The sequence below is a fragment of the Ciconia boyciana genome, chromosome 15 (genome assembly GCF_034638445.1).
Source record: "Ciconia boyciana chromosome 15, ASM3463844v1, whole genome shotgun sequence".
NCBI lineage: Eukaryota > Metazoa > Chordata > Aves > Ciconiiformes > Ciconiidae > Ciconia > Ciconia boyciana.
Window position 1 is genome coordinate 14,886,419 of NC_132948.1, and position 27,075 is coordinate 14,913,493.

At 47.5% G+C, this 27,075-nt stretch overlaps 1 protein-coding gene across 18 annotated transcripts in view; it reads left to right on the forward strand.

Annotated features, from left to right (window-relative positions):
- The window catches only part of FBRSL1 (fibrosin like 1), a 555,468-nt gene that overhangs the window by 480,643 nt on the left and 47,750 nt on the right, over window positions 1-27,075 (forward strand). For all 18 annotated transcript variants that reach the window (XM_072879771.1, XM_072879790.1, XM_072879783.1 and 15 more), the window contains one exon: window positions 14,296-14,341. In XM_072879771.1, the coding sequence (XP_072735872.1) occupies window positions 14,296-14,341 (46 nt within the window). The remainder of the gene's footprint in view (window positions 1-14,295; window positions 14,342-27,075) is intronic.

The following is a 27,075-nucleotide window of genomic DNA, read 5'->3' on the forward strand; positions in this document are numbered from 1 at the left end:
TCCTTCTTGAGACTTGCCAGACTCCAAATCTAGTAACTTTTAGCACGCAGAACCGTGTTTTTGTTGAAAATAGCTGGTTACTGATACAAGCCAGTAACTGGGAGAAGTTTCTTATGGTTTGTACGTGAGGAAATGGCCTGTTTTTGTGGTCAGCGGTTGGCATGGTACATATTTGACTGCTTTTATGTTTTTTTGCAACCCCACCCAGATGGTTGCTGTAGTACAAAAGAAATAAATTTGGAAGAGCTGCATGGGTGTAGCTGATCACATATTCGCCCTATTAGCTTCAGCTGGCTTGTGGAGTTCCTGTACCCAGAACATTGAGAACACAGAGCTTTGTGAAATAAAACTAGCTGTTCCCTGTGTCAGATCAGTTCATGTCTGTACAGATGGTTTCTCAACTGGAATTGCCGCTAACATCATCGGCAAAGGCTCTGAATGACGTTTTTTATTCATTTGGATTTGGGGGATTTTTTGTTTTGTCTCTCTGATTGTATTCATAAAGGAAAAATTGCAAAGAAAAGAGCCAAAGGAAAGTCAAGAGGCATTGTACAAGAAGGAAAAGATTATAACAGGGAGGCATAATGTATTGGAAGCGAAAGACCATTCCCATCTATTGGGGATTTTCTCAAAAATGTGAATGTACACGTCTACCAGAAGAATGGGAAAAGAAGAGCTGACATTTTGTGGGGTTCAGACAAAAGAATACAGATCCTTTTCCCTTCGCATCAAGTGGTCCATGGAAGTTAAATTGTCCTCTCAATGCAGGGGGGAGTTCCTGTCCAGAATGGATCACAGCAGGATGATGACTGTAAAGAGGTTTTCTCTTCTGCTACCTTGCTCCACGGGGCATTCACTTGAAGAGCGTAATTAGGATATGCATCTGGAAAAACACACCACCAGGCACGGATACAGTAACACACTAGAACCCAAGTGTATTTTAGTCTACTGCGGACGATAGAAAAGAAACTGAGACGAGCAGCGTCAAACCTTACTTCCCATGAACTTTCTCTCCCCGTTTCTTCACGTACTTTGGCTTATGCACGTACAAACCTCCTTCTGTAAGGGGGAAAGGCTATTTAAATGCCATGGAAGAAGTTTGATTTAAGAGGAAACTTGAAAAAGGGAATGAAGACCTGGCTGGTGAGGACAGGAAAGATTGCCGTGCTTTGGACGGAGGGCACAAAGAGGCTAGGCAAATCCGTTGGCCCAGGGTTCATAGCCTGGCTGTCAGTGTCACAGCTGATTCCTCAAAGAGCTGGGAGGTGGTGAAGGAAGTTTGTTGTTGGCCAAGTTAGTCTTAGATTGGGGAGGGCGGCGAGATGCAGGAACTGAGAGTCTTTTAGGTTTTTTGGAGACAAGGATGAGAAGATTGTTTGTGAAAGCAACTGGAATGGGGCATGGAAAAATCCAGGAAGGCTGTTTTACCCATGGGGTGAAACTCTCTCTTTGGCTTGGACTGTAGCCAGTGGCACAGAGTCACAGAAACTTTCGAATTCGTGCATCTGCTGCTTGGCCAGTCCTCACTGGAGACTGTCAGAGCAAATGGAGCTGCCTGTTCTGGAACCGTTTTAGCTAGAATCAGCTCCCAGAAGATGGTTGTTAATAACTCATGTCTCACCAGCTCTCTCCTCCTTCACTCCACTCCCTAAAAACTGGGCTGAGAGACTGTGCAGGAATTTGGGCTCTCTCGGGTAGGCCAGCAGCAAGGCGACAGGCTCTTGCTGAGGTAATCTGCTAAAGCCATTGCCATTTTGCAAAGCGGCCACAATTCAAAGCACAGTCGTGTTTCAACACTGGACTGACTTTTCTGTCTATTTTAATGCTTTAAACAGGGCTATGCATTCAGCAGTTATTTGTATAAGCGTTCTCCAGGCATTTGAAAAAAGACTTCTGTTTTCCAGAAAAGAGGAGGAAAGAGGCTGGCAGGGAGTACGTGGGGCAGAGTAGGGGCAAGCGATAGGGGAGCAGCCAAAACGGAGGGTTTGGGCTGAGCTGTGGTGACTGTGGGCAGACACGGTGCTCACGTAGACTTGCTAGGGCTCCCCCACACCTGGTATTAAATCAGAAAAAAGCCTTCCACCTTCTGTTGCTGGGAGTTATGCTCTTTAGAGCTGAGTTCGACAGTTGTTATTGCAATTTTGTGGTGCTCTTTTGATTTACAGCTGTTTTTACGACCATTGAGACAGCCACAAATCGAGGAAATCTCATAAAACAGAGAGTAAACGTCTCCTTCACAACCCAGGCAGAGTTTTGGCATCCGTGCTTATTCCATAGAGCAGGATGTGTAAACAATATTGTGTCCCCTGAGTGGCTGATATCAGTACAGTTAAGTGGTAACAGCTTGAAAAATGCATTTCTCGTATATTAGCGGTAAAACTCGGAATGGGCCCCCAGGCTAAAGTAAATTGGTGACATTCTGCAGCAGAAAGGGGGGAAAAAAAATAAGGGCAAGGATTGGAAATGCGGGGTCCCAGCTTTGAAAGCAGTGGGACTGGAGCCAAAGTTGGATTTATCTGCATTATTGCAGTACGGAAATAAATGGATCCACCACACTTGTTGCAAAGCATACCTAATTGGAGAAGACAGATTATATGTCGGCTGCAAATGGTGGACTGCCCCCTTCACCGCCTTCTTACACAGAAGATGAGGTCAGTTAATGCCCTATGTAATCAAAGTATAATGATGAGAGCTTCTTTGTTGACTTGCTGTATAGCACAGGAGAAACGCTTGGTGCCCCTTTTCTGTAAAAAGTGGGTGAGTGCACTTCACTGCCCTTGAGTGAGTGAGGGGTAGGAAGCCAAATGCATTGCAGATGTGAACCGTAGTTTTTCTTCCATATTTTTTCCTTCACACCCTCCGTTTGTAGGGAAATTTATATGCTGTCCTGGTTCCCTCTTTTTAGGTGTTCCTAATCCCATCTGTTGGGTCTTTAAATACTGCTGCACCCTGCGGTGTGCCTTCTGCTGCGGGTGAGGGGTCCACGTGCGGGAACGGAGCTGTGGGGAACAGCTAGCCCAACACAGACATTTTTTCTCTAAAATGTAGAAACACAAGACGTGAGAGAGAGAAGGGTTGATGGGCAGACTTGATAATGACGTTAAAAGAGTCTATCTGATAAAGATAGCTGGAGAGACAGCTTCTAAAATTTCACCATGTTTCAGGATTACCACATTCGTATTGTTTACCGAATGAATATTTGATGTTTCCTTCATGTATAGAGTTGCTGTTATCTGGTTGGGGTGATGGGAGGTATCATCGCCTTGTGGCTTCTCCGTTTGATTACCCGTGGGTCTGCTGAATGTAACGCCTGGTGGCCCAGCCCAGCTCAAATCAATCTGGTGTCTGTTCGCGGAGGAGAGCTATGGGAAGACCTTCCACAGCTGTCTACTTCACGGAGCCTGGCAGGAGTTTTCAAATAAAAAAGCTGTCGTTTCTTTCGTGGACTAATATTCAGAATCTACTTGCCCTTTTCTAATTAACCTAATGGATATCGTTAAAACTTGGGTGTCTGCAGGGGTTCATAGACCCATAGTCCGGGTGGTTCAGGAAATAGTTTTCTCATTGGATCAAGAGAGGAGGAGAAGGCAGATGATCGTTCATTTTTGTTTGGTTTTGCTTTTTGGTGGTGTCTGAAAAGAGCTAGCCTGAAGATGTTCGGTAAGGCTGTGGCAGTCCTCTTCTGTATTTCTGCAGTTTCCATGGGCGAAGCGGGAATGGATGTTCCCCAAGATCACACAGAAGCCCAGCGCTATTGGTGGTAAAGCTGCAGTGAATGACATTTTTATCCAGAGGTTATTTGTTGAATTGTTCACTGGTGTGTTAATAGAAAGGACTGGGCAGGAGGTGGCTGCAGTGTTTGCTTATGGATGTCTTCATCTTGGTAACATTTTTCTTAAAGTTTTACCTTCTGGAGTCATGTTGCTGCATGAGAATCTCAGCTTATGTATATATTGCACTTTAAAGGAAAAATCCAGCTGTGTCTTGGTTGCAAGGATTAAACTCGAAAACTTAAAAATACAAATGAATGTTGACAAATGTAGACAGATGCCTCGTTTGGTTTCCTTTAAAGATGTATTAGTTTTTAAATCTCTTTAGCGTGAGTCCTCTTGGTCTTTATAATTATTTTGCATTGTCCTGGCACAAGCACGAAGCTGGAGGGCTGCGGCGGGTACTAGCACTGACGTAAAGGAAGAGCAGTGCCTGAACCAGAGTCCACTAGAACAGGCAAATCTCCTAAATCGCTGTGCTCGGAGTGGGCAGGGCCAGCGCTTCACGATTCACGTGACTGCAATATTCGTCTTGTAATAAGAATCTCTCCTACGCGTAATTCTGGTGGGCTTGGAAAGTTCCCAGTAAACCTCTTTGCAAGGGTTCTGAATTAAAGAGGAGACACTTCTTAGGGGGTGAAGCCTGCCTGAACCACACGATCTCTGTGGTTGCAGCAGGAGCTGCTCCAGGCTGACGATGCGCCCGCACCCAGGCGCACCCTTGTGCTGGCAATCGGATGCTGGTGGGCCAGCGGACCCATCGAAGAGCTCTCGGTCTCTTGGGCTTTGCCTTCATGTTCAGTACGCCCAGCACGCTGCAACCTTGGGTGAAGCCAGGGATGCGTTTCACGTCCAATCCGAGTCGTTTTCTGCATAAAAGGGGAGCCCGCCTCAGAAGCCCCATCCTCCTGGATTGCACAGCTGTGAAAGGAGTGGACCTGCGAAAGAACGGTGCTTTTGTGCAGCACAGTTATGTGTTTAACATAATAAATGTTTATTGTCCTCTGGAGCAAAGGAGCAATAGGCTAAATTATAGCCCGGGGAGGGAAAGCTAGAATCATGAGGTATAGGCTGTTAATTATCTTTTTTTTTTTTTTAGCTGTCATAACGTCCTGGTGTTTGCCTGCAGCTCACCCCCTCCCACTGCTCCGTTACCTCCACCACCACTATCTCTAAAATATCTGCCTCCCCTTCCACTGCGCCCTCCTCCTCGCCGGCCTCCCGCGCTTTCATTTGTAAGGCATCTCCGGCCTCCTGAGAGATTTGTGACTTCTCTCCCAGCAGCCGCTTACGGTGATAAAGGCCCTCAGACTGCCTCTCTCTGATTAATCAGCCCTCGTGCAGCCTCGATAGGGTGTTAATTTGTAAACTCGGTGGACGGGCAGCCGTGATAAGCCTCCGCAGCTGCTGTGTGTCTGCCGGGGGGATGGGCAGATAAGGCTTCAGCCCTGGGATGCAGCCAAGAAATATTTTGGAGCAGTGAATTAGAAACAACAACAACAAAAGAGCCTTCTGCAGAGGCACTCCTTTGAGGTTGCTGCGGGTAATACAGCAAGTTTCAATAGCAGCGGACAAGAGCCGCCTTCCCGATAAGCTCTCTGACCCCCCAGCCCCGGAAAGGGCCACGGCAGGGTTGCATCCGTAACCGGGAACTTCTGTCGGAGGGATGGCCGAGTGTCATACATCTGGGCTAGGAGGACGGCGCAATCTTCTCTGTATCTCGTGTATTTATTGCAGTTAGCCTGATCCTTTTCAGAGAATTTGATGCTGGTTTGTCAGAGGGTGTCTGGCAGGACGTGTCACCTGCAAAAAAGGGATGGACACAAAGGGTGTCCGGAAGAACATCAGCGTCAAATGATTTTTGAGCATCCCCAAATGTTTGCTGTGTGACATGGTTCACATAAAGTGCTATGCAGGGTCCCCTACATATCCAGCATATGGATTAAAAATGAGACGATAGCGTTTCCCCTAAACAGCAGACCATCCCGAGTGGTCCGAGACCATGGAATATTGCAGTGGTCTGAGAAATAGCAAAGCACAGTGTTAAGCTCTGAAATACCTAGGCAGATTGGAGCAGGCTGCGGTGACGACAGGCACGTATTCTGCTTACCTGTTCAGGGTGGTTCTGCCGACTGTTTCTAGCGTGCTCCTGCAATTTTCCCTTTTTTATTGAATCAATTATGTTTTCTTCAAAAATTGAAAGGAGGAGATATGTCACTGAATTTGTATCAGCTCTTTGGTTCAGCTGAATCCTAATGATTCTGCCATTGTTGGCCTCCCTAATTGTTCTAATATTATCTGACAACACGCAACAGACCGTGGAAGCGGTTCCTTCCCTGTCTGCCAATGCAGGTTGTTATTCAGTACGTTTTTGAACTGCAGCAATTCTCAGACAGACAGTGACCTTTTTATGAAATCAAATGTCTCGCAAAACCCTCTTGGTCTCTGAACTGTGATTTATAGCCATTTGTGTTGGAGAAGGCTGCAGGTGGGATTTGGGTGACACATAATTGGTTAAAAGATAAAATAAAATGAAGGTTGCCCTGCTGGTACGGCGATGGCAGGAGCTACAGGAATGAATTGCTTGGCAGTGCAGAGCCTGGCCCTCCTCCTCCCGCCCTCCTCCGCCGGTTGCCAAGTCCTGTCTGGCAGGCCATTACAATGATAAATGCAGGTAGCTGGCAAAGACCACAGCTGAGAGTTTGTTCTAGCGTGCCAAGCCCTGCTTGGCATTCCCAGTTGGTGCCAGCATTTGCACTCTTACTCAGTTTGACGGAAACCAGGACATGAGGTGTGAATTTATGTCCGCATCCTTCCAGGAGAGAGTTGGGATAATGAAATGCCAAGGCAGCCCCGGGAGCAGCAGAGTAATTTGGTAGGTACCAAAGAACAGTCTGCCACCTGTCATTTGCAGTACCGTCCCTGCTCTCCCCCATCGCTCTTCCTACAATGCAGCCATTGAATTATAAGAAGTTTTAGGTAGTTCTGCAAAGAGCACTCTCCATTCCGTTTGATTGAGTGCAAATAAAACCCCCTATCCCAGCCAAACAGATAGCCTGGCTAGATAGTTTCAAGCTGTAATGACAATAATACAGGCTACCATAGCACTATGTTACAGAGCGTTCCCAAGCTTTCCTAGTTGTAGGCAGGTTTTCCCCTACATCGGTAGCAAAAGCTACACTGGTAATCAAGTCTGTGGTTGCCTAAGTCAGTGTCTGGGTAATGGAAAAATTTTAAATGTGGAAGTCCAGGCTGAAAAGCCTGCCTGTTCAGGAGGGGGATCAGCGCTCAGGAGAAGGCATGAGATCTCTGTCGTTTGAGGTGTTTAGAAACAGGTCGCACAAAGCCCTTTTATAAGCGTATCACGGAGAATTGCTTTTTGCTGACTGGGGCGCGTTAACACGGACACGTTGCTGCCTCTGACCTGCGGTGAGAGGTGCAGCCTGTTGCAGGGACACCGGGAGAGGACTGTCCTCTGGATGCCGTTCCTAGACCGGACTACCAGAAGCTAAGGCGATGGTGTTGTCCATGAGCACAGAAGTAAAAACGTCCCAGTGTGAGAAAAAGAAGAGCATCTACTTCACATTCTGCCTTTTCTTTTTTTCCTGCTAACCATAACTGGCACTTGCTTGGTGGGAATAAGCCAGGACGTGGAGCATACAAACGTGTAGTAATGGGGAAATCAGTGCTGGTTAGAATGGAAAATAGCCAGGAGTGTAAAATCAAGGCAGGTTTTGGTAGCAGTTTGGGAGCTGAGGTTTGAGGGAGGAGGATGCTGAGATACGGACCGAGTGCACCTTAATTTAAATTAGGACACGCAGGCGCAATGACGTTAAGCAAGTATTTTGGCTGGGTTTAATGAGGGACAGCTGGAAATTTTCTTTTCTGGTCAGTGTCTCTGCAAACAGCTGAGGGACCTTTTGCAGCTGTATGACCAGCATTGGTGAGGCCCAGGAACTCCCCAGCTTCCTCCCTTCTCCTCCTTCACTAAATTTTTTTTCAGTGCATGTATTTATTTATTTATTGGAGCTGAGCTGGGAAGGAGAGGGAGTTTGATCTTCTTTGGGTGACAACTGCTCAGAGGAAGAGGACTCATAAAGCATGGCTAATGGAGGGAATAGGACGGGGAAAACTCTGGGCTATAGCCATTCTCCAGGGGCTGGAGGGATGGTTTGAGAAGAGAGGGAAGAGGAGGTAGCAAGCCTGCGCCCCAAGGCTCCGATAGCAGACATGGTGTAGGTCAGGCATCCCGCTGCTTGTGGAGCATTGGGTCACCCTTCGTCATGGTAAGAGGCGCATCTGTGCAATAAGCCGACGGACCGCAGCAGCGCATGTTTAAGAGTTACAGCTGCTGCTTAATCTAAACTAGTTTGATCTATCCCAAAATGGTTGTAAAATGATGGGGAACATGCTCTGGATTCAAAATGGTGTTATTTTAAGCTTATCACTGTGTTGCCAAAAGAGAAGGTCCAAAGCAAAACCGTAACGTCGAACTTGCGGAGAAGCAGTGGGCTTGGCTCCTCGTTGCCCTGCGCTAACTGAATCAAATTGTCTATACAGCGTTTCCTTCGGTGCCTTCCGGTCATTGTCCACTTTGCCTTGCTTTCCGTTTGCCATCATGTAAATTCAGTGTAGTTGAATGGTGAATTGGGACCAGTGATCTCTGCTTCTAGGCTCCCTATAGCCTAATTTAATTCTCTGTTCCCAGACTTGTGTTAGCTTCTCAAAGGGGCTGTTGCAAAAAATAGTCATGGTTACATAAACTGCTGAGAGAAAGAAGCGTTTTTGGAAGAAAAAGTGACAAAGAGAGGAGTGCATTGTGAAAGGCCCTTTCCAGGACTATAGCAGTTCTGAATATGCATGTGCTAAACGAATGCGAGGTGGCAACCTAAACAAGTATGTTGCTGTATGAAAGTAGAGTCCAACAAGCTTTTTGTTTCTAGTGGACCTTCTGTAGAGTGAACTTTCATGCAAGATATGGAAGACCCATCAGTACCTCCCAGAGATGGCCTTGAATCAAAATTGAACTAGAAGTATCTGGGGCATTTAAAGCATTGCCATTTCAATAAGTAGTTGCCTGTTCAGGGTGTTTGTGTTGCACGTGTCACTGTGACGTGTTACGGTGTAGCTAAAGGCGCAACTGACTTTTTAGGATTCTTGCTAGAAAGCTGGAGAGCTGTCTGGCATTCGTTGTTGCTAAGGGAATATTATTTATTATTAGTCCTTATTCACATTGAACATCAACAGCCAGAATTTCATAAGTGGTCCCGACCATCAGCTGGAAACAGATTTTTCAGAACAACCTGCTCACCATTCAGGTATCTAAATGGATTTTTGGAAATGCTCCATACCTGGTAGCTCCGGTCAGGTTGGTGCCCCAAGGGCAGCTGCGGAGTGCTGAACCCTCTTGAAAGCCCAGGCTATAAATTCTGTGTGAAGGTCTCCGGAGGAAAGGGGACGGGCGAACCTCTGCTGTCGGGAGATAATCACAAAATGCAGTGTGGATTTGTAGAAGCCCAGTCTGTGTTCCGTTGCCTCTTGCTTAGTCCCTTACACAGCTGGGTTGTGCTCTGTCCCAGCCAGCCGTGTACCACAGTGCTGGATTTTCTAGAAGGTGTCACAAAAAGGTAGTTCATGTACTTCTTACTCCAGCTTTTTCTCCTGTGATGGTGCATGAAATGACTGACTTGCAGGACTAACTTTCCTTTTGTCGTCTTAATAGAGCTATGATTTCCCCCAAAAAACAATCCTGGTTTTGAAAAGACGGTCAGTTCCCTTGAAACATCCCCTCACGATGCAGGCAGCGTTACCCGTGGGTTGCTTCTATATCCGGGAATGTTTTGAATACTTTCTTGGTCTTAAGGGTGCATTTTGGTTTGGTTTTTGTGCGCGCGTGTGTGATTTCTAGGCTCCTCTTGCACCTTTCCATATGTATCAATTTCCATTTCCTATAGAAGAATCGCAACCCACACAATACTTCCCTGTTTTAGTTATTGTTCTCGTATTACTGAACGAAGGGGTCTGGTCTGAATGACTTACAGAATCAACTGGAAGCTGGTAAAGCAATACTGACACGTGCTGAAATCCTCTGCTAGGCCAGCGATCAAGTGGCATCGGAGTGGTAGGGAAAAGCAGGGGAAACAGATCAAAGGGAAGAATGAAAATGGATCCAGAATTTTCAGGTAGTGTCCGTGCTTTATGCTGAAAGTTTCTCTAAGCATATCCAACACTTCTAGTTTGAAAATCTCCTGGAGAAGGGTTTTCTTGAGAGCTTTTTAGTGCTAAGTTCAGTAACAGTGTGAAAACAGTCTCTCTTGAGACTCGCTCTTGGCTGTCTAGAAGATAGGCAGCCATCCAGAAATAAAATGTAAACTGTATTTTACTGCCTCCTTTTCCTTCTGCCTGCCATACTGGACTCGAATTTGGAGGGAAAGCTTGGCTTTTGCCCTGTACAAAACATCCATACCAGGTCCCTAACGCCACGTGCCCTTGTGAACGAGAACGGCAGCCTCATGAGCAGCTTCCCGATGGCTTCTGATCAGGCGCCTGAAGTATCGGGCTTGGATCTGGCGTTGGGTGCTCCAGGAGACTGCGTGAAGATCCGCAGAGCTTCTGTTGTTGGTGATAAGGAACGGTTTTATTCCCTGTTAGCCATTTTACAGGCTACAGAGAAAGAGAGGGGGGGGGAAAAAGTAATTACTGTGAGGTCTGACATAGTTTATAATGCTGTCTCTGTCAGATGATGTTGTTCTGTTATATATAATCATTAAATTATTAATCTGTAAGAGCTCTTACACCTTTCAGCTGCCCTGGGCTAGTGGGAACCAGGATGAATGAGGCATGGACTTCTTTATGCCTCACGGTTCACCCTCAGAGGAGAGGGTGTGCTACATCCTTTGTGGTTACCACCTTACATTTTGAGGAAAAAGCTGCCTTTGCTAAGCTTTTAGTGCTGAAAATTGAAGCAGTGTTTATATGGTTCAAGGGGACTGGCGCACCACTCCTCTGCGTGCTCTTCGCAAAGCAGAAAAGGGCAGAGACGTTGTTTTTCTCCTCAGTGTATTCAGCCTGGTTTCAAACTGTCACAGAGCTGGGTGGAGACATCTTCCCCTTTAGATCTGGTGTAGAAAAGGAAGAAAATCGAAATGGGACAGAGAATTGCTAACTTTGTTGAATAAACCACAAAAGGGGACCTGCAGGGCTTGGTGCAGATCTCGGCGTGTCATGGAAAGGGTGCTGGGTCTTACCACTGTGAGGCTACCTCAGAAACTGTGCTGGGCTCTGAAATCATTTGTGTGTGTTTCGCTTTGGGGACAGATGTTAAGATATGCTTAAAATGCAAAGGTCATTATCGGGGGTGAGGGTGGGACTTTGCAAGCAGCAGCTTTTCCGAAAACACGCCTGTCCTGGGCTCCGCTGTGCTGCTGCGGGGGGGGAGATGAGCAGCATAGGGAGGGCTAGAGATGTCTTTTCTCTGGGAGCTTCAGGCTGGGGATGTCTCTCTGCCTTCTGCAGCAACAAAACGGAATTTGGGGCGCAGACTTGAGGGGTGCACGGAGCTGCTCCAGCTGCCCTGGTCCCCGACGCGGTTTATTCAGGTGGTCCTTCAGATGGAGACGGGCAGAAGGCAAGGAGAGGGGGAAAAAAAGGAAATTTCTAGTTTCATTTTGTAATCAAAAAAAGTGTTACTTCCTGGGATGGCTTGAACCCTTCCGCATAAAGGACTCCAAATGCCTGGGTTTGCTCACAAGGGAAGATTTCCACTTTTTTAAATCCATTCTTAAACACATGCAAATGATTTGCTTGAAACAGCAGAAAATTTGGGAGGGGACTTGTTTTAGCAGATGCGTTGGTTTGCTAGATTTTTTCACTCATTAGTGGGCTCCCTCAGACACATAGGTTTTATTGTATGCTTCCTTTAAAGGGTGACTGATGGAATTGAATGATGTATTCAGGCTCTTCCTCCCCCAGCTTCCCTCCTGCCTTTACAGCAGCTCGCAGACTACCCTATAGCACAGGCATTCACTGTTTCAGAATGGTGCTCATGCCAAAAACTGCTCAGATCTGGAGCTAGAAATCACCAGAAGTGAGAGCAAAAGTTACTGTAAACTCTAGGTGTGAAGGTTTGTGTCTGTAAACTGTGGCTGTGATGTTGAAAACGCTGCTCTGTAAATGTTGACTCTGATTGTTGAAGGCGGTGCCACATACTGGTATCAGAAGACTGAGCAATAACCCATGTGTTCTACTTCCTCTTAAAAGTGAATTTTCTTGCTTGACTTCCTTAAACATTGTGTTTATATAGTCTGGACTTGTAGCACTGAGATCTTTAGCTCATGATTAAACAGTGCCGGTCTATATTAAATCCTCGGTACTGAACTACGCAGAAGGGAATGAGCTGGTGGTTGCCATAAAGCGATGTCAACGGGACCCAACTTCCCAGACCAGGCGAAGCGTAAAGCTTCTCCCAGCCGGAGTGGCTGCTGCTGCCAGAGCAGGTCCTGCAGCCGGCGGCTTGCTCCGGATGGCACCCGGGAAGGGCAGCTCTCCCGGGCAGGCGGCCGGCGAACGGGCTCCTCTCGTGGGCTGCACACCCCGCACCCCGGCGTCAGAGACCGGCACGTAGGATTTGTGGCTCGACTGCCGATTTACTGCTTGGGCTTTAGTGCAAGCCACGCCGAAGTTTCATTGCCTATAAAATGGGGGAATCTTATTTATCCACCTGCCACGTGTCCTAGTGCTTATGGAGTGCTTTGAGGCTAGGTCCTGGCTTTGTGTAAGCTCTTAGTATGGGTGAGTTCCCAGAGCCTGCAGATGTGTTCTGCATCCGTGGTGACTTTGTGTTGATTGCAAGTGAAAAATCTCTTAACAATGGGTTGTAAATTCAGAGTTGGCTGTCAAACGTTTTATGCACCACTGTTGTTGCTGCTGTGTGACGCTGTTACACTTTCTTTGCAAACCAGCCTAGGCAAAACCTTGTTTAATCCTGGTTCTTCCTCTCTTTAATCCATGCAGTGAAGGGATCGTGCAGGTAACTGATTTTCCCTAAGATTTTAGGGTCCTTTTGCTGAGCTGTGTAACGATCATACATGCCACAGCTACACGTGCAGCTTTGTCGTGGACATGATTCAGAATTTCTTTCTTATGTGTCTCAGCCTCAACCTATTTTTCATGTTGTTTTCCCTCTCTTTTTTATGCATTTGCATTAAGTAAGACATTCAGTGCTTGCAGTGCCACTTTCCTTAGAAATAACATTAATAAATCGCACTTTCTTGCTTCTTACTATCTCATGCAGATCTTCTTGCATTTTACTGTTTGTTTTTTTTCCTTCTGAGTCGTCATTTAAAATATATAACAACGTAATACAATTCATAGTGCTCTTTATCATGCAAATCTCCCAAGGCACCTTGATAAATATTGATAAAATCAATAAAATAAAAAAGAAAATCAACTTAGTTCAGCCATGTGTTGAATTAATTCATTGTTTTTAAAGCAGAGCCAGGGGAGAAAGGCTTTTTTCACGTCCAGTATCTTTTGCTCTTCAGCTTTGTACTTCACCCCATTTTGTTCGTGCAGCAGTCAGTGCCAAAACGTTGATGATATTTTCAGCTATCTTGTAGATGGTAGTAATGTTGATTGTGCTCCCTGCTCCCAGACCAGCTTTGATTCTGTAGAGGCTACTTGCTATTTTATCAGATAGCGAGGAGGAAAAACTTATGTCGAAATAGGTTGACTGTTTGATATCAGTGGGGGGAGGGAAGGAAGCCATCAAATTAACTCATAAAAGCTTTACTGATGATGAATGGACTTTTTTTCCCTGTCTGTCATTATCATCTTGTCTGTAACCCAGTGACCCTGATTATCATGAAGCTGTTTACAAGGTTTAGGTTAATTGGATTTCTTTAACTATTTCCCAGAGCTGTGAGGAGCACAAATTCACTGCCGTGGAGTTCAAACAGCATAGTGCAACCCAGTTTGCCAGGAGACGGGCTTCTTCCAAGAGGAAGTCGTTTTATTTCATACTCAACTAAGTGCATAGCAGCATGTACCTATCATTTGGCATAATATTAAGTAACACCCTCTTTCATACGGATGTGTTCAGTTGCAACTTGTGTTTCCAATACACAAATTACATTTTGCATGTTCAGCAAGAAATGAGCTTATTTTCAACGAGAGAGGCTTTGAAATGTTGTTGTTTTTTTTTTCTTCAGCTTGATAGCAGTTACACTGGTTTTGTTTTTATATGAGGAATCATGGATAAAATAGCTGTGCATTGCATGGCTGCCTAAATAAACGAGACAGGAGGATATAGTTGGGTGAGATCAGGACAGTACTTGTATACGCTTTGCTTTCATCTTCTCAGGATGCATGCTTATTCTTTAATGGCACAACATTGCACCCTCCAGGTGCAATGTGTAATTGCAGGTCTACAGATAACCGACTTGTTTTATGAGCTGTGTTTTTGTGAGCAAGCCTTCCTAAATTCTCCTTTAGTATGACTCACCCTCTTTTTCTCTTTCTTTTTCAGGCTTCTGTAGGCTCTGAGAAGCTGTTCTCCCCTGCAGCAAATAAAGGTAAGTGATCTGGAGAAATGCTTTCCTTTTCTTAGAGCAAGAGATTTGGGTTGTGAATCCATATCGTGCGAATAGCAGGACATCAGTTTTGCCAGCGCCTTTAATTTTGCCACACACATTGTCATAAAGATCAGCTTTACAGGCTTGTGATGAGTAAGTTAAAATTTAGGCTGCATTGTCTCAGCGTGGGGTGGGATTTTTTCCCTACCAGTCAGATTTGTAACAAATGTCTTAGGGAGAGGGATTACTGACAAAGGAGAAGTCAGCCTTTCTGTAGGGGATATGTTTTTCCCTCTAATACACTCAAATCCTCGTTTCTTTTAAACAAATCAATATGTCAGTGTTATCTGTGGTATCCTTACAAGGGCTTGCACATCCCTCGCCTGCCAGCGCGCACAGAGCATTTGTGTCTGTACGTCTCGGTTCTCCAAAACCAGGTGGAAGGTGCTCAGCGCGTTGCAGGGTTTCGGCTCGCGGCTCCCGCTATTACTATTAATTGAGAGTTACCTGTGATACGCACTGGGTGTTGCTAAGAGACTGTGCCAGTTCAGATTCCCCTTGGGAGGTACAGTGACATATCTCTAAATACGCCAAGCCCTCCTTTGAGGGCTTAGTACAGCCGTAAAACAGGGCTCCTCTAGTTTGATGTGTTCCCGGGGATAATCTCACCACGATGGATACTGGGCAAAAATACTGAAGAAGCAGCCTTGGAGAGGGCAAAGTGTGGTACATGATGGAAAGCGTTGCGCTGGGAACAGTTCCACTTTATCACGCGAGGAGGGTGGTGGTGTGGCTCTGAAAGAATTGTCAGGTCGTGTGGCTGTTCTGCAGCGTTGAGCTGCGGAATAAAATCAGTTCAGAGCAATAATGAATACTAGGGACATGCAAATACCCCACAGAGGGGAGATGAGGCCCATTAATAAGAAGTGATGAAATAACCTTCTTGCGCTATTTCAAGAGGCCCAAGAAAGGAGTAATTTGCAGTTGTGTAGGAGTAGGTGCTGGCCATGGAAAGGCGTTTTTGGTGGTTGTGTGCTCCATCTCCTGGATCCAGGCCCGGTTTATAGCTGGGCTCTTTAGCAGCGGTGAGTATTAGGAATTCTCTTTCTTTCCAAGCTTTGCAGATTTTCAATGCCAAATGTGGAAACCGATGACAAGCCCATTATGTTATTACATTTGCAGATATTTTTACAAAAGTATGCAGCTTTATCTGGGGGAAGGAGAGAAGTTTAAATAAATGGTGGGGAAGAGCATTTCTCTTCTCTCAGCCTTGGCTCGCTGATAAGGCAAACCAGATTGCCCATACGGCTCTCCCTCAGCAAAACAAAAATCTTGCCATCCTGCATAAATGCATGGCGCAGAGATCTGCTGGAGAGGCTTATGTTGAAGCGTTAGCAGCTTTGTTGGCTCCTCCTCGTGCTGAAGACTGAGATCCCCCACCCCTTCATATCAGGGAGCAGCTCAGCAACATGAGTTTTCAAAATACCTCCCTATCAGGAAGTTAAATGTGTGAATGCCTGTGAATTTGCTGTCTTGAAGTTTGTCTTCACTGCTGTTAAATCCCTGTAACTTAAGCCTGTTCCTGTGTGGTTTACTGTGGGTGTAGACATTGCCAGCTCTGGGAAGGTTTGGGTTCAGATCATGATTTTTGTCTCGGGCTTCTCTTTTACCCTGGCCCTGCACCGATGGAGCCTTGCTGATCGGCACGGGCTGCGATTGCGGGCAAGCTCTGCTGGGGGCTGCCTCGGCGTTTGGCACTTGCATTGGGAGGCGAGAGAAATTTGCCTCGGCAAGATTTTGTGCAGAAACCCAAACAGCACTAAATTCTGCCCCTCGCCCTGCTATCACTCCCGCAACGCAAGAGCCAGGTTTCTCTCTCGCACATGCAAATGAACGCCGCTCCGACACGACGAGGCTCGGTGATGCCATATGGCCGGGAGAAAGTGACTTTCAAAGCGTTGCGCTTAAATTCCTTTTGTGAGATAAGAGGGTTGATTTAAGGCCCGTGTTCTCCGGGGCTGGAGCCGTGGTGGCTGCGCGGGGAGGGGATTAGCTCAGCACGGTTTCCTGACGGGCACACGCGTGGCGCGGCACGTGCTCGTCCTCTCCCGTGGGCATTTGCGCTGTGCCCTTCTTTTGTAAACACTCGCGGCCTTTTTGGAGAGATATTAACTAGCAAATCTGCGACATCCATGCTGCAGCTTTTATTGAAGGTAACCAGGCTTTTAAAACACAATAAAGCGGATTCATTGTCTGGTGCAACTCCCCCTGTTCCCACAAACTTTCCCTGGGGATGTGTTTGGCCCTGCATATTTGTTTTATGCTGTCCTAGTTTATCAGCAGCTTAGCAATGCAATTAAGTATTAAGATAGACGGGTTTCGCTTATTTGAGGCTGGAACAGCTGTAAAACGTAACCTTTGACCATATTTCACAGCTCCACAAAAGGCCTGGGGAGCAGCGTCTTTTGTCTGGGGCTCTCTGGGTAACGTTTGTCTTCGCCTCCTCCCTGCCGCGCTGCCGCGGCGGCAGTGCTCCTCCTTTTGACACCAGTTCATCTGCAACAACAGATGCACGGCGTAGGTGTCCACTTCGGGGACCGGTCGCTATTATGCAGCGGAGAGAGGTGTCCTGACCCGGGGTGACCTCGGTAGTCACAGCTGTGAAATAGGCTGAATGGGGCACTTTGAGCTTCCAGGAGAAGAGGAGATTAAATCCTCTGTGTAAGGAAATAATAATTAAAAGTAAAAGCAGAGAATCCCTGATCTGCTGTGCTGACAGGTCTTTGTTTTCTGACGCAGAAAAGCGTTTGTTTAGCCAACTTGTCGCTGCAGCACAGAGTTACAAGGGCATTTGCTGCCGAGAGCCGGTTGTTACATCCTCCTGGTGAATAAATCGATAAACAAATAATAAAGGTCTGTTTGCTCTCTTATGCAGCTCCTTTCTGACAGGAATCTCCCAGGCAGTCCTTTGCTTTTTCTGAAAGGCAAGTGCCACGCAGGGCAGGGGGGGCGTAGGCAAAAGCCGGCTCTGTCCCTCTGTCTCCAGGTGGGTGGATGAGGCAGAGGGAGCGGTGGCGATGGATGGGAGGGCAGACGCGCTGTCGGTCTGGGGAGGTGAGAGGGACGTTCACCCGAGTCGCTGCAAGGACCTCCGCCTGCCTGCTGCGATGGTATTTTTACGTGGGGCGGGGGGTAGGACAGTTTGTATTTTAAGGACTTGAGTGTCGCATTCCTGCTGCTGGCTCCCTCCTGCAGTGGGCTTCCCTGATGGGTCTGGCTGGAGGCGGTTGAGCCTTCTCCCGCCTCTCCTTGCTCCAGACCTGCTGTGTGCCAGGGAAAGCGGGAGAGGTGTTGCCTTTCCTACCGCAGTAACTTGCAGCTGCGGCCTGGGAGACCTGCTGAGTCCCCAGCGTTTGAACCCAGGGCCACTCTTGGGGTTAGGGTGAAACAGGCATCTTAAAGTAGATGTTTCCCAAATGGTTTTAGCGTTGGCCAAGGGCCCTGACGAGGAAAATCTCTATCGCAGAGTAAGGGGAGGCTGGGCAGCAGCTGTGGTGTCTCCGTCCATAACCCCGGGCAGGCCGTGGGTGTGGAGGTGCCGCCCGCGAGATGGAAGGGGTGCCCAGGAGGTGCCCACGAGGTGCCCACCAGCCGAGGTGCCCACGGAGGAGCCACAGCCGCCCTGCAGTCCCAGAGCGCGCTGGGCAGCAGCGAGGGGACAAGGGCTTTGAAGTCTGCTGAAGCCGAGTTCGTAGCTCCTGTCTTTGGATCAAAATCAAGCTGGACGCGGAGGGAGCAGTGTGATCCATGTGTCTGCTGGCACGGGGCGACTGGCCGGGACCCAGCTCTGCCCCGGGCTGGCTGGGGGCTCACTGAGCTCCATGCCTTGATTTCCCCCTCCTCCGAAATGAAGACTAATGCTTGTCAGCCAAGTGCACTGAGAGACTTAATTAATGAATGTTTATCAAGCAATTTATCAAGAGATCCTTTTAATGAGAGATTCCATAAACAGTGCAAGGCTTCATTTTCATAGCAATAATAAATGACAGTGAAAATAAGTCTTATCCTTCCCCCGCCTATGCACCCCCCAGGAAAAAAAGATTGCTTGCCCTCCACTCTCACTTCTCCCTGGGTTTCTAAGCGGAGAGCTTTGAAGTGCTATCTTTCATCATGAACTGTACACATCCTCAAAGCTCTAAAGCTCACAGCCTGTGTCTTATCCCTCTGACAAGAGGAAGGCAAGCTTTCTTGGTGTGCAGGTCGTAATTGTCAGCCATGGGATGCGCCGCAGCCACCCGCCCCAGCGGGCTAATGCAGCTTATGGTCCTTTGAAGTTCCCTCCCTTTATTTTCTGTCCTCTTGGCCACGAAACTGTGCCTTGGGCCAGCAAGAGAGATTTCTTGTTCAGAGATGACACTGAGCCCTGACAAGCACATCTGAACCAGAGAAGAACCCTTGTTCCTCTGAGATCACTGCTCCATAATGTTGTTGCCTTAAGGGGACTGTCTCTCCTTTTTGTCTCTACGTCTTCTCTTCCCCCCCCCCCCTTTTTTTTTTTTTTAAATTCAGCACTAAACTGTCACACTGAATCATATTAAAAGCTGGAACTACACAACCTCCAGTGTAGGACATGCTGTTAAAAACTCTCGGTTATTACTGTGAGGTGGGGTGAGAGGGGAAAGGAGGGGCAGCGGGGCAGGACGGGAGGGCAGCAAGTCAGCTCTCCAGGAGGAACCTGTGAGCGCCCGGTGAAGCAGAAAACAACCTGAACGCCAGCTGAGCTCAAAATAACATGCTTGGCGCAGGTTTGCAGCAGCACAGCTTAATGGTTGCTCAGCGCTGATGGGAGTCGAGAGCCCGGTGTCTCCCGTGCTCGCCGTGCTGCTGCGTGCTTCGCTCTGCCTCTGGTCCTGTCCCCCGGCCCTCTCCCTCCGGTTGTCGGGGTCAGAGACTCCCTCTCTGGGCTGGGACAGCATCTCCTGTAGTCAAGGTCACCTCTCCTTCAGGGCCTCTACCTCGCTGTGCCAGGACGTCGAGCTTTCCATCGCAAGGACGTCTGCGTAGACACAGAGCAAACAAGTCTCACAGCACCCAGTCAGGCAGTTAGCTGTGGTTTACAGGAATGGAGGTCAGGAGAGATATCATGAATTTTCCCAGTTTTCTTGCATGGGGTCCACAGCGGGGTCTGAGGTGCGGGAAAAGCAGAGATGCATCCCGTCTCTCGATCTCAGTTTCATCCTGAGGTTCTGGTTACATTTTGGTGAGGTCACCGTCTTGTGCGTGATTACCTGCGCAGTCAGGGGACTGGAGGGGGATGATAATTTACAGCTGAATCTTTGGACAAGGGTCCACCATAATTACAGGCGTGCAAAAACTTCCACAGCAGCGTCTGTAATAATAAATAAAATAAGTAACGCATGCATTTAGATAGCAACCACATTGTTATGATTTATACAGTGCTCAGGATGCTCTGCAGCTGCTCTACTCCCCATCTTGCATCTCTTGTGATTTTATCACAACCTTACAATATTCTGTGTTTTTCATGAAACCCAGGCCCTGAGAGGCTTGCACAAAAATCTACGCTTTAGTTTCTTTTTTTTTAAGCTAGACTTTAGTCTTCCTGGCTACAGAGGAGAGCCTGGAACTCTGATTCTTCTGTGCTTCAAAGCCAGCAGGCAGTCAAAAAAAAGCCCAAATACTTTTTTTTTAACCTCATTTTAAAGGTGGTTCGTGATTTGTAAATGCTTGGGGGGTTGGCAGTACTGGATGCCCTGAACTACTGCTCAATCCAGCGTGTGAGCCTATCGCAGCATCCTCTTTTTGAAAAGTTCTATCTAATTTTGTCACCGCCTGGATGAGTACATTAGCTTTCTTGCATATGCATATATATAATTATACAGTGGCCAAAGAAGGAGGAGGACTTTGGTGTTCAAACAGTGTGGGTAACCGAGATAATCACCCAAGTCACAGCCAGTTAGCCACATTTCAAACAAAACCAAACACAGAAACTAGTGCAGTAAGCGCAGTCTTCCAGTCTTCTTGCAGTTTTCTGATTTTGCAGGCTCTGGAAGGCTCTCAGCCTTCTCTTTGGGAGTGGGCATGTACTCTCTGCCTCCCGTTAGCTATGTTATAAGTATTTATTAGTAGGTCCGAATATGACCATCCCTATCCATGGCAGCTGTCTGTGAAAATATGATGGACAAGTAGGAGAGACCATTCACCTTAACCACACCGTCCGTTTGACTTTGGAAAACTCAGTTAGACTGCAAAAGTGGGTAATTTATTAACTTCAACACAAATTGAGTGCTGTATGCCTCCCAAAGTTAGAGCTGCTTTGTGCGAGCGGGCAGGTTCTGCTTGCACCGTTTGCCATGTGGTTTGCACAGCTATCTCCGGGTTTGTCTCCCTCAAGTGAGCCGGCATAGAGCTTTCTTTGTAGCTTCAGGCTGCAGCCAAGAGAGTTGAAAAGTTGAATTATAAACATTTCCAGGCCTTCTGGTTGGTGTCTTGTGTTTTGTTTTGTTATTTTAAGGATGTGGGGTATGTTGCTGCATTCCTGTCAGTGGGATTAGAATGAATAGAAGCAATACTGTAGGAGATAAAACGTGTTTAATTATTTATTTGAGTATTACAGACTGAAATTGCTTTTTGATTTAAAGCATCCAAGTCATGGATATGTTTTTGGAGTAGAGAGAGGCACGCAGAAATGTATATATGCACAATTACCTAGGGTAATGTAAGAAGTCTCGTTGCTCAACTGCCCTTCCTCCGCAGAATTTGTTCATTTCCTTAAAGATTTTAAATTTCAAATGCGGCTTTGTTAAGTATCACAGAAAGCTAACTGCATGCTGTGCCTTGCCCACCAAAACGTAAATAAAATAAATAAAGTCTTCGTTGTATAAATGTTATGAAGTGGGTGGTTTATTTTCTTTAATTATACTTTTTATTTAAAATAAACTATAAAAGCAAAATAATATATATCCTGAACGTGCCAGCACAAACTCATATTGATTGAGTAGGCACATTCTAGCTTGTCTCGGTTCGTATGAAAGTAGATAAAAGGACCATCAAACTGTAAATCAGGAAAAGAAAAAAAAAAAAAAGAAAGAAAAAAGAATTCCTTCCAAATGTGTGTAGTAGCTTGCGTTGCCCGGACTTCTAAAGGATGGTCGAAAGGTACCATCGTTTTGCTTCTTGTTTCTAGTTTGCGTATCTGTTTTCTTGAGCGGCGGAAGCCAAGCTGGTAAGTCTCAGTGCTGTTTCCAGCTGCTGTCCCTGGATTGCAGGACGCTGGTGCAGGTTGTGGCTCAGCGCCAGCGGGATGCTGTAGGGCGGTGATGGTAAGAGCAGCAGTTGCAACCCCCACAAAGCTATCGGGTCTTCTTGATTCTGCTTTTAAAATACCTCAGAGACATGTTTTATTCATGTAAGATTTTGTAAAGCTTCAGTTTCTTAGAAAATTAAACGCCGGGTATAAACCTGATTCATGTGGACTAGCACTGCGGTGGGGGGCGAGGGGAGGTGTCTGGACCTCTAGCACAGGTCTGAGGATGCCGCAGCCACCACGTCCCCGCTTAAATCAGGCCTGCTCCTCACAAAGCAGAGTCCTCCTTCTCTTCAGCCCCCATTGACCTGTGCCGGCGGTGTGTGCCACGCTGTGCAAGCCTAGGCTTGTGCTGTATTTGTTAAGCTCTCTGATGCTCCTTTCCGCGCCACTCTCCACCCCGTGCTCTGTGTTCCTGTTTTGGTGAAGCGGTTTGACAGGTTACCGATGGGCAGCTATCCTGTGCCGTGTCATCGCCCATTAGGGACTCCCGCAGACACGGTAACCCTGCGCTCGGTGCAGGTCACCGGCGTAAAACAGGGCAGGCTGAGGATCGACAAGTAATTCGACGAGGCGGTGGGGGGTAAGGAGGCTGGTGCAGGGGGGAGCTGGATCTGACCCCAGGTCAGCTTGTGTTTCCTTCTGGGCAATCAATGGGAGTGATCAATGAAACCAGGGCATGCTGTTTAATTGCAAATGGATCTGGTTACTCTTTTTTGTGTGCGACGCTGGCGGGGTCTGTAAGTCCCAGTCTCCCCAGCAGCGGAGACTTCAGGAAACGAGGATGCTGTCAGCACCTCGCTGCATCTCCCTCTCCTCTCAGCAGCCCCGCAGAGGCCGAGGCCTTCCTCCCGCGACTGGGACGTGGCTGATGAGCAGGACCCTGCTGTCCCAATCCGCCTGTGTGGCGAGCAGCAGTAGTTCATGCTATGTTTCTGGTTTTTTGGTTGGTTTGTGTGTGTGTGTGTGTGTATATATATCAGCTTCATTTGAAATCACCGCTGTAAGTGAGGTAGCGCTCTGGTCCTGTCCCATGGGAGGGGAGGAGGGAGGCCAGGTTCGGGGCTTGCTTTCAGCCCACAGGGTTCCTGCCATTTTCTCCTTCAATAACGGCGCGAGCCATGCACGCATGTGCTCGCCACTTCTCTCACCTCTGTGCTTCGCTTACCATCCTTCCTGCTGACAAGGGCTGAACACAGTTCCCCGTGGAGCCTGTTAATGTTGCTGCCGAGCTGCCCGGGGACTCGCAGCGTGAGGCTTTCCTTCCATCTCCGCTGCTCTGTGCGCCGGGGCCGGTTCAGCCGGGTAAAGCCATACTGACTCCATTGACTTCACTAGATTTATTTGGGTTTACACCAATGTATAAGAGAGCAGGACTTGGCATAGTGTATGTGTTTGCACGTCTGTGTTTCTGAAAAGGGTACTTGTTCTAGTTTGTTGGGTTTTTCTCCAAACAGTAAATATTTTCTTGTAAATCCCTGGGACAGAAAAGTGACTGCAGTGCTTTTAGTTCATTTATTTGCTTTAAATTGATGGCAAAGTCTTACAGGAGGTAATAGGAAATTAAAAGCTTTCTATATTTTTTTTTTAACCGTCCTGCAAAATTTATTGCAGAATTATATCCCCGCTATGGGATTCTGTCGGACAGTTCAAAAAGCCTGTGGAAAGGTTCTCGTTCGCCATTAAATTTTAAAAGTTATTGAAGTAATTTTTATGGAACCCTATTAAGTTTCTGAAGAAACATATTGGTTTCATCACTAATAAATTCTCTAAGACTTATCCATAAGGGAATAGTCAGACTTCCAGATCTCTCTCCAATGAAAGGGACATTAACTTTTTGCCTGTTGGAGATACATTCTTAAACGGTATCAGCAAGGTGAGCGGCAAAGCTAGGAAAGCCTGATTGCGCCCAAGTACATCTTCTAGCGCTGTGAGATGGTGGGTTCTTCGCCAGTCAAGCCACTAGAGTTTGGGTGGAGATTTTAGCAAAAAGGAGTTGTTTTTTTTAAAAGGTGAGGAAGAAGAAGACTGCAGATGGATCCATGCAGATAACTCCTGGTGCAGGGGTTGCACTGAGACCCCAGCGTCTGGTTCGGAGCACCGTCGTGGTCGGGAGAGGTGCAGCCTTGGAAAAGAGGGATGGTGCAGCCTGGAAGTCCCGGCATTCATGATGCTTTCTCAGGCTCTCCTGATGCTTTCAAAATAATATAAAATAACGTGTTCCCTGTGCTTTTCCACTGCATCCAGAAAAGCACGCGGAGACTTCCTCCCAGTGAAGGGAAAGTATCAAGCTGGCTTTGAGCTTAACTTAGAGCTCACAAGCGCCTTTCGTATGCGAGCGCAGAGCCACCTGATGAAAAGCGAATGGGCTAGGAGGGAAGTAAAATTGTGTAATTGCCAGTTTCCTTCAATTCTGCTCCCTCTCCCGTTTTGCATAAAGGAGGCTATTTAAGTCTCAGCTGGAGTGAGGTTTGGTAATAAGCAGACGTCTGTGAACCTGCATCTGCTGCTGGTGTCTGCTTAGTTTGTTCCGTATTTCCATATTTATTGATGATCCAGTTCTGAGAGAGATCTGTCTCCTAAACGCTCCCTGTCTCGTGGCGTGAAACCCACGGAAGAAGAGTTTGTCCCTTCAGGCCCATGAGTCCTTGTCCTTGTGACATCTTGGGAAGTGTAGGACCAGGCAGCATCGCCAAAGATCACATCAGAGTTTGCAAACCCACCTCAAACTGCATTGACTCGTGATGTTAAACTGCAGAAGCAAAGCCAGAGCCCGCTCCCTGGAAGCTATCCACAGAGCCGGGTGGCAGAAAAGGGCCAGCCTTGTTGGATGAAGCAGCTAACGTTTTAATTTTCTCGGTACTGTGATTTGGCATCCAAACAGCTAAGCTGTCCCCAGCCAGTTGCTTTCCTACGTGGCTGGCCTTCTCTGGGCACAGCGAGAGGCACTCACAGTGCAAGCTCTGCAGAGACAACCTGATTTAATACAGACTTAATGGCTGGAGGAAGAAATTTACAGTGTGAGCATTGAATGTTTATACAATAATGAACATTGTCATTATTTTTATTATTGAACCGGTCCCTAAAACTGAGCTAGAAACCTGAAACCAACAACTAGAGTATGTCCATTACATTCTGTCCTGATCAATTTAATAACCAAAGTGGAGCAGATTATTTTATACCTTTCATTGGACCAACAAACAAATTCTCTGAGCATAATGTACCTTTTGGCCCGAAATATTTTTGCGTTACAGGCCAGTCTCTGGCCCCTTTATGTCATTCCGGCAGTACATGCTGTAAAGCAGCCTTAAGCAGATGTCTGAGGGCTCCCCACCGACCATGGCAGCGTACTCAGCCAAGCTTAGTCCTGAGGCCAGGGCAGAAAAGGGCCCGACTCCGGTGGTTCTGAGCACCCTTTTGCAAGCCGTGGAGAAGGGAGTAATTCAGAGATGCTCTAAAGATGCTCCAAGTGATGGTGTGAGCTGTGCCAGGAGCTTGGATGCCCCTGAGAGCCTGTGTCAGTCATCTCCAGGCTGGTCCGGTGAGAAATGCTGCCTGGGCTACACCGCTTGTTGTGTCCCCCAAGAACACCATTCTTTTAAGAACAGGCTAGTATGGCTACATCCAGACCCAAATTTGAAAATATTGCTGCAGAAGCTCTCCTTTCCTCCCATCCCTTCCCCTCTCCTCCTGACAGTTGAAGAGGACCGGGTCCAGGTTTTTGGCTCAGACCCGTGCCTGCTGCATACATTTCCTCCACCAAATGGACACAACTATAAACCTCTTTCTGCATCATTTCCTGCAGGCCTGTACTAAACATGCCACCCAGGTGTCCCCGTGTAAAGCCACTTCTTGCTGCGTCTGCTTCTGTTGCTGCTGGCGGGCTTGCCTTCGCGCGTTCACGGCAGGACTCCCATCACAGTGTGTTAATTTTAACCAAACAAGGAGTGCGTTGTGATTTGGGAGGGTCTTTCCCATCGGGTCATATCAGAGTTTCCCTTAAAAGGGAAGGCTGGTTTTTGTTTTGTTTTATTTTCCCTTTTCCCCTCTTTTAATATGATCCCTGCAATTTTGTTTTCACTGAAATATTGACTGGCAGCATTGCAAATTGCCTGCATGCAGACAGGAGCTTGCCAGCACTTTCTTACTCAGCTAGCCGTCAAGGTTGTGGATTCCACCACAAGCAGTGCCAGGAAAGCTGTTGATCAAAAATATTCCTAACATCTGTGAGTCCTCTCCATCCAAATGAGATGTAGTTACATTCTTTTCCCCACGCTCCTTCCAAAGTGTTGCTTCAGACACCTAGAAAGCCCTGGTTGCAAATCATAAGCCGATCTCTGTTTGATTTGCAGCTCCGTTTCCAGCTCTGTTGAAATCCAATATAAACTCCGAAGTGCCCTTCCCCCAGTCATAATATGCGAAAAATATCAGCCTCCAAAGGGAGAGCAGACAGGGTGCGTTTCTGTGCCCCATAACTCATTTGATCCAGATGCCGTCCCATGCTGTCCGTAGCCGCTGCGGTCGCAAGCCAACAAGGAGGGTCTTGTGAGAGCGGCGGAGGGAGGACGCAGCTCAGAGCAGGTTCCCAGGCGTGCCCGAAGCCGCGCACACACACGCGTGTGTGCATGCACCCGCTATTCTGCCAGCGCGAGGAGGGGGCTGGGGCGGGGGGAGAAGCCTGATTTCCCTTCCACCCTGTTCCTACCACCACCACCAATTCACAAGCCAACTATTAAATAATTAACGTGCCCAGTGGGGCAGGAGGAATCAAAAGCTGTTGTGTTCCCAAGTTTTCTCTGGCTCCGAGAGGCACGGCTCGCTGTGTATTCTGGCACCTCGGAGCGGGTTTTCCTCCCTCCTTCGCCTCCCCCTTATTATCCCGTATGTGTGCTGGAGAGGGAAGTGGCGTTCCCAGCCCAGCGGGGGATGACTGTTATTTCAGACTAGCAACAGGGGAAAAGGAACAGCCTGTTGCCTGATTGATGTTTGTTTTTTGTGGACAGACACCAAAGGTTCATTAGAGAGGGAAGGTTTGGGAGGAGGGGGGCGGCGGCGGGGGAGACGCTCGCTCTTAAGGAACTATTGTACCCCTGCGCGCTAACCTGGCTCTGCACTTTCTTTGACTTCTGTGAATGTCTCAGCTGTACCGTTTTGGCCCCGGCGACTTTAGGAAAATATACACGCCACAGAGGTTTCAGTGAAAGCTCTGCGATGAGGGGGTCAGGGGAAAAAGGAAGGGGAGGAGAGAACAATGCAGTAGGTTTTGCTGTAATTAATTTCAAATGTGCTGCTCATCTGTTCTCCTCGGGTTTCAAAGGGAACGAGGGGAGTTTGCAGGGCTTTTCCTACCACATCTGCGTCTTTCCAGAGGTGGGGATGGAAAGGCGTCTTTCCTTCCGACTGTGGGTTT